General features: G+C 45.5%; 1 protein-coding gene across 6 annotated transcripts in view; it reads left to right on the top strand.

Moving 5' to 3' along the window:
• Positions 1-7,463, top strand: part of TECPR2 (tectonin beta-propeller repeat containing 2) — a 102,882-nt gene that overhangs the window by 22,065 nt on the left and 73,354 nt on the right. For 5 of the 6 annotated variants that reach the window (XM_081829874.1, XM_081829875.1, XM_081829876.1 and 2 more), the window contains exons 3-4: positions 4,779-4,907; positions 5,304-5,435. In XM_081829874.1, coding sequence (XP_081686000.1) covers positions 4,779-4,907; positions 5,304-5,435 — 261 coding nt within the window. Of the gene's footprint in view, positions 1-2,537; positions 3,751-4,778; positions 4,908-5,303; positions 5,436-7,463 lie in introns of those variants that run through there. The other variant, XM_081829877.1, reaches the window with a different exon arrangement.

The following is a 7,463-nucleotide window of genomic DNA, read 5'->3' as shown; positions in this document are numbered from 1 at the left end:
AGAGAGAGCACAGCAGGGGGAGCAGCAGAGGGAGAGGGAGAAGCAGGCTTCCCGCTGAGCAGGGAGCCCGATGCGGGGCTGGATCCCAGGACCCTGGGATCATGACCTGAGCCGAGGGCAGTCGCCCAACCAACTGAGCAACCCAGGCGCCCCTCTACTTATTGCTCTTCATAGTTTTCTGAGAGTTTTTATCATGAATGAGCATTGAAGCTTGTCAAGTACTTTTTTTTTTTGAAGATTTTATTTATTTGACAGAGAGAGACATAGCGAGAGAGGGAACACAAGCAGGGGGAGCGGGAGAGGGAGAAGTAGGCTCCCCGCTGAGGAGGGAGCCAGGTGCAGGGCTCGATCCCAGGACGCTGGGACCATGACCTGAGCCGAAGGCATACGCTTAATGACTGAGTCACCCAGGCACCCCGCTTGTCAGATACTTTTTCTGAATCTGTTGAGATAACATAATTTTCTTCTTTATTCTGTTAATATGGCATATTATATGTATTGAGTTTGATTATTAATTCAGCTGTGCATTACTTCTGTAAACCGCACTCTGTTGTGATGTAGTATCCTTTTTAAAAATCTTGCTGTATTCATCTCAGTAATATTTTATTATGGTCATTTGGTGTCTGTATTCATGAAGGATATTGGTCTATAGTTTTCTTATGATGTCTGCGCTTTCTCATCATACATGTAAGTGTCTTGTACTCTTGATTTTTTTTGTTTGCCTAAATGTCTCTATGTCTCTAAGTTGTTTAGACAGGCATATATTCAAAGCTAACAGTTTTTCTGTCGTAGCATTTTGAAGATGATCTTCCATTGTCTCCTGGACTCCATTGTTTCTGTTGAGAAGTTTTGTTCTCTTTTGTTAAAGATTTTATCTTTAAGCAATCTCTACACCCAATGTAGGGCTCGAACTCGAAACCCTGAGATCAAGAGTTGCATGCTGAGCCAGCCAGGTGCCCTGAGAAGTTTGTTTTTTAATAATTATTCATATGTGGTCATTTGCCTTTTTGTCTGATATTAATACCATCTCATGGTCTTTGAGGTTTTACTGTTTCACTACACAGTGTGTTTAGTGTATTTCTTTCCATTAATCTTTTTTAAGGCTTGTACTCCTGAGGACACAGGTCTTTCATCAGTTCTAGGCAACTTCTAGCCCTAATCTCTGAAGTTGTTGCCTCCTATTTATTCCCTTTTCTTCAGGCGTCCCAATTAGATGTAGTTTGGACCTTTGTATCTGTCCTCCAGGCCTCTGCTCTTTCATATGTTTTATCTTTTCCTCTTTCTTGCACAGATCTATTATCTAGTTCAATAATTTTCTTTCAGCTGTGACTAATCTGCTATTTAATCACCACTAAGGTTTTAAATTCTTTTGATTCTTTTTCATTTCTGATAGTAGCTTACTATTATGTTTTAATTTCCTTTTATATTTCTTGAAAATTTTAAGCATATTTCTTTTATGTTCTGGGTCTCTTCAGTCTAAATGTAATACTTGGGTGGGGGCAAAGGGTTGTCCAATTCTATTATTGCTTTTTTTAGTTGATTCTTCTTCATGGGGCCTTTTTCCCTATGGTAGTTTCTAATTAGGAGCTCTGCAGCTGGTCCCAATACGTGTGAATGCTGAGGGACCTGGGTCAAGACTGTGTCCCACAGATGGGGTTTATACTCACTCTGCCAGGCCCCTTGGACTGCTACTAACATCGAAGCACTTCACATCGACTGCTGGCATGGAGCCCTTTTGGAGTAGAAAAGGAAAATAAATTCAAACTCTGATGCTAAACAGGACAGGCTTGGGATGGCAGATTCTTGAGGAACATTTTTCTTTTTTAGTCACTCCAGTCAGTGTCTGAGAGAAGACAGAGTTGCCAGCAAATTGATTTTTCCCTAGTTTATACTTTCACTGAGGGTTAGATTTTCAGGGGCTTTTGCAGGGGATATCAGTTCCAGCCCCCCATTCATCTGGCCTGAAGCCTCATCCTCGTTAGCCCTGCTCAGCTCAGGAAACCGAGGCTCTTGGTGTTGGCCAGATAGTCCTAGGGTGGCCCGTAGCTTCAGGGTTTGACAATATTTTGACAATATTCTTTTTGTGTTTGGCCCCTGTAGATTTTTACTTTCTAGAGATCAGCTATGCATTTTTTTAAAGGTTTTATTTATTTGAGAGAGAAAGAGCATGAGAGAGGGGAGGGTCAGAAGGAGAAGCAGACTCTCCACTGAGCAGGGAGCCCGATGCGGGACTCGATCCTGGGACTCCAGGCTCATGACCTGAGCCGAAGGTGGTCGCTTAACCAACTGAGCCACCCAGGCACCATAAAGGATGTTTTATGGGGGCTTCTGGGTGGCTCACTTGGTTAAGCATCTGACTCTTGGTTTTGGCTCAGGTCATGATCTTGGGGTTGCGGGATCGAGCCCCATGGGCTCCGCGCTCAGCATGGAGTCTCCTTGGGATTCTCTCTCCCCCTTTCCCCCTTCCTCCCACTCATGTGCATGTGAGCACACACACATTTTCTCTCTCTCAAGTAAATAAATAAAATTTTTTTTAAGTTATTTCATACATCTTACTCAGCATTTCTAGGTGTTTGGAGGGGAATGTTTTTCAGAATAGCTAGACTTCTACTGTAGGCAGTTGAAGCCTCATGTTTTGCTTCTATCAGAAGCTAAGTATTGATAATCTGATTCTTGGGATGTTTTGGTTCTTAAGAACCATACATTTATTAATGATTATATTAAATAACATTAACTCAAAATGTTGGTTTATTAAAAAGCATGTGTACAAGCACCACACATAGATATTCAGGCTTTCTGCCCATCTGAGTAATGATTTTTATTTTGAAGCCATTCATTCAGAAAAATTACACAGCTATTTTGAATTTGTCTTACAACATGGCAAGATCTCCAGTAAGGGATTTTGATTCCTGATGTGGTAGCAGTTTTTATAATTACAAATTCCCAGGGTGCTGTTCTCTTCAACATCCTGCTGCCATATCAAGACTACCTGTGTCTAAAACATGTTCTGTCACCGTCTTCCCTCAGAGTGGCCCCAGTGGATTCTGCTCAAGGAACCATCACTCGTGTTTCCCACACTGCAGATCATAAAGTCTTTTATTCTCCTTCCTCTCCACAAGCCTCCAACCCTTCCATCTGCAGGCCTGTGGATTCACCCTCAGAGAGCACGTAGAGCAGCAAGGCAGGGCAGGGCCCCTGGAGAGAGTCATACTTGGGTGTGAATCTTCTCAACTCCTCTAGCTGTGTGTCCTTAGACAAACCACTCACCTTTGGAAAATGAGGAAACCCCAGCACGTCCCCTCACGGTTGTTTGAGGAATCAAGGAGATAATGCATGTAAAGTGCTTAACAAGTTGTCTGGCGCAGGGGAACGCTCAGTAAAGGGGAGTTGCTGTGCTCTTTTCCTCGTTGCTGTCATCATGCCAACCAGGTCTTGACAGAGTCTTCTTTCTTCGTTGGCTTTGTGCTCATTCATTTGCCACTTCTCCAGACTAGGCACATAGTACCTCTCGCCTGAACTACCGCGGAAGGCTCCCGGCTGGTCACACTTCCTCCTCCTTCGGTGCTGTGCCTGATTGGGGTTATCAGAAACACCTCTGATGGATACACTGGCAAAGTCAGGAATCTTCCAGGGCTCCCCTTTGCCTTCCTGTAGCTTAAGATCCAAATTCCTTACCTCTATCACAATCTCTCACCAGATACATTTATAGCCCACGAGAATACCCTGGAAGCTGTGAAGTACCAGATGGAAGTGAGTACAGTCATCACCACCCCCACTGGCTGTAGGCGGCTTTTCATGTGCGTGGCTCACTGCCACAGCTCAGCTTTAGGAGGGCGGGACTGCGACCTACTTTAGGTTATATTACCATAGCAGCTGACTCAGTATCCTGAATGTGGAGGATATGCTTCCACACTTGACAGATTGATTACCATCTAAATTACTGCATCAAAATGTAGGGATCAAAGTAGTTTATTGGAGATCTTGCCATATGTCTTAGCAAGGTCAAATGGTTGTGTTAATTTTTCTGAATGAATGGTTTCACTCAATGGGCGGGAAGCCTGAATATCTGTGTGCAATGCTTGTATGTGTGCTTTTTTTTTTAAGATTTTATTTATTTGAGAGAGAAATAGAGAGAATGAGCAGGGGGCAGGGAGAGGGAGAAGCAGGCTCCTCACCAAGCAGGGAGCCCGACGCGGGGCTGATCCCAGAGATCATGACCTGAGCCAAAGGCAGACGCCCAACCAACTAAGCCACCCAGGTTCCCCTGTACATGTGCTTTTTAATAAACCAGTGTATGAAGCTTGAGTTAGTGTTATTTGATTACTGATCTAAGAACAAATCCGTTTACAAAGCACTTTCAGATGCATCGTCTCCTTGATCCTTGTGGCAAGCCTGCATGGCAGACAGACCATGGACTACAGTGGTTGAGTGGCTTGTCCAAGTTGAAAGAGAAGGAAGCAGAGCTTGGGTCTGGGATAGCTCTTCTTACTCCAGTCTCCTGTCTCCAAGCTTCTTAGCACGCTCTCGTTAAGAGCTCAGAATATTGAGACTTGATTGATGAGCATTTCCTTCATTAGAAATGTGTTTTTTATTTTGTCATTTCAAGATGAAGGACCTAGAAGAAAAAAGGAGGGTTTTAACAGATGTAATTATTTTTCTGAGTTGCATACATTTTCAACCAGGGCTTTGTAGAGGCTGCAGCCTGATGCGGCTTCTGCCTCCAGGGGTAATGTTTACATTCCAGAAGCTAGCCTTGTCTTGAACGTTTGCTCTTTTAGGGGAAAACTGAACCCATCACGGTGGTAAAGCTGCTGAGCTGCTTCGATGACCTTGTGGCTGTGGGCACCGCCTCCGGGAGGGTTGCTGTCTTTCAGCTTGTATCCTCGCTGCCAGGGAGAAATAAACAAGTAAGTACTAGTCACTTTGGCATTTCTTAACTTGTTGGCAAATTCCTTGTGGATCTTCAAATGAGAAATCCTCATCAGCCTGGAAAATACATGCTTAGAAAAACTTCACCCTGTGCTCTTAATAATCGGATAACATTTTGGTTCTTGGTAGGACACTTGGCAGAAAGCACGTTTGGGTAATTTAGATTGTGCCTAATATTCTCTGGCTCCCCTCTGTCAGTTTTAAAGAGAAATAGGCAGAGGGAACCTTGAACAGGGTTTTGTGTAGAAAACAAGGTTGGGAAAACCAGCTCCTCCACGATTAGGAGGGCCTGTGTACCCCTGTGCCCACAGAGCCCTGTCTCACAGTGTCTGTTCCTTTCTCTCCTTGTGCTCATGTTTACCGGTTATTCCCAGCTTCGGAGATTTGATGTCACCGGTATTCACAAAAATAGCATAACAGCTCTGGCTTGGAGCCCCAATGGAATGAAATTGTTCTCTGGAGATGACAAAGGGAAAATTGTCTATTCTTCTCTGGATCTAGACCAGGTAAGATTATTTCCAGAAATATTTTTGGCCTTCTTATATTTGGAGAAATTATATCCATAATTACATTTTAGTTGGTCAGTTTGTATTCTCAATCATTGTTCCTTTATAATCTCATTATTGTTGGTAACGTTATCCCTCAGGGACTTCTCTAACGTCTTCTGAGCTTCTACTTCTGTGACTAAAGGGTTGGCCTTTGTTTGCACTGGCCCCTTCCTTCACAGTGTTCATTGTCCTGTTGTCTCCCACTGCTCCTTCGAACAGAAGCCATTGTCACTCCTCCCTCCTTAAAGGGTTTGTAGGAACCATGCGAAGCCTTTCATAATCATAACTGTTAACAGAGATCAGTGCTTTCAGGGGGCAGAGAGCTCGCCCCAGTTAAACCTTGCCTCTCACGTGGGAGGGAGTGGGCCGAGGAAGAGGAGGTTTGGTGGCAGCCCGGTGCCCAGCCGCCACCTTTGTGTTTGTTGCTTTGTTTAATCCTCACAACAGCGTCCTGAGTTACGTGTGCTCTTCCTCCGTCAGTAGATGAAAAACCCAAGGCTCAGTGACCCCGTCACTAGCCCGGGGTCACAGCGAACACCTGGCAGAACCCAGCTTCAAACAGGCTCTGCTCCAAAGCCCGCACCTTTTCCATCGCACGTGTGGCTCTGTGCAGGCCTGTGCTTTGCTGGGTCACATGTCTGCCCAGCTAGACTGAACATCTTGGTGGCACGAGCCTTTCATTTTCTCATGTGTAGCCTTCATTCCTCATGCATAGTAGGAATTCAGCAGTTATTTAGTCCCTCTGATCCACGACTGACCTATTACAAGTTCTCTCCAGTGGTAGTCCTCAAAGTTTTTGGTCTCAGGACCTCTCTGCACTCTTAAAAGGAGGATCCCAAAGAGCTTCTGTTTGTATGGGTTATAGCTACTAAGTGTACCATGGTAGAAATTAAAACTGAGAAATTTAAAAATATTTATTAATTTTATTTTGAAATAAACCTATTATTACTAGAAATAACATTTTTATGAAAATAACTATTTTCGAAACAAGTGAAAAGAAAGACACTGCTTTACATTTTTGCAAATCTCTTTAATGCCTGGCTTGATGGAGGACAGCTGCATTCTGCATAAACTGTTACAAATACATTGTTTTGGGAGGGGGGAAAGATGGCGGAGGAGTAGGGGACTCTATTTCAACTGGTCCCCGGAATTGAGCTGGATATCTACCAGACCACTCTGAGCACCCACGAAACCAGCCTGAGATGTAAGAAGATCTGGATCTCTACAAGCAGAATATCGCAGGCGGTTGGTTTCAAGGTACGAAGCGGGGAGCCGTGATTCCGCGGGCAGATATCGGAGGATAAATGGCAGCGGGAGGGTGCCTGGCCTACACCACCGGTGAGCGACAGCCTCGCGCGCTGCGGACGGGCACAAACTCGCAGACTGGTAGCAGCAGGGAAAGGACTCTAGGGCAGCCCCTGGGGCGGAAACCCAGAGCGGGCTGCGCGGGCGAACCGGGAGCAGCTGGTGGTTTTAGAAGCACAGAGGGCAGAGACGTGCTCCAACCTGGAGGCAGGACTGGGAGCGCTGTGGAGGGGTGCACAACCCAGGCCGCTGCAATTTATAGCAGCACAGACAGAAACGGAGACAGTGTGGCCTGGAGAGCTCACTGAAGAGCAGACTGTGATCTCTCTGCTCTGAAGCAGAGGGTTGAAAATGGTCTCTTCTGCTCTGACTCGCGGAAGAGACGCGGAAAGCCGCCAGGGAAAGCCGCCAGAGAACAAAAGCCCCAAAAACTGATTCCCCTCTGAGCCCATCCCCCACCACAGGGGGGCAGGGCAACTCCGCCCAAACAGGGTTGCCTGAGTAACAGCGTGGCAGGCCCCTCCCGCAGAAGAGAGGCTGGGAGAACAAGAGGCCAGCAACCCTAAGGTCCCAAGAAAACAGGTGCATCTTGCTTGGGTTCTGGTCAATAATTTGGACTCTGTACATTCCCTCAAACATCCATCAACAGAATGACTAGGAGGAGGAGCCCCCAAAATAGAA

The sequence above is a fragment of the Leptonychotes weddellii genome, chromosome 9 (genome assembly GCF_054177405.1).
Source record: "Leptonychotes weddellii isolate Sample4059 chromosome 9, ASM5417740v2, whole genome shotgun sequence".
Lineage (NCBI taxonomy): Eukaryota > Metazoa > Chordata > Mammalia > Carnivora > Phocidae > Leptonychotes > Leptonychotes weddellii.
The sequence above is the reverse complement of the archived record's forward strand: the minus strand, read 5'-3'. Positions and strand labels throughout refer to the sequence as shown.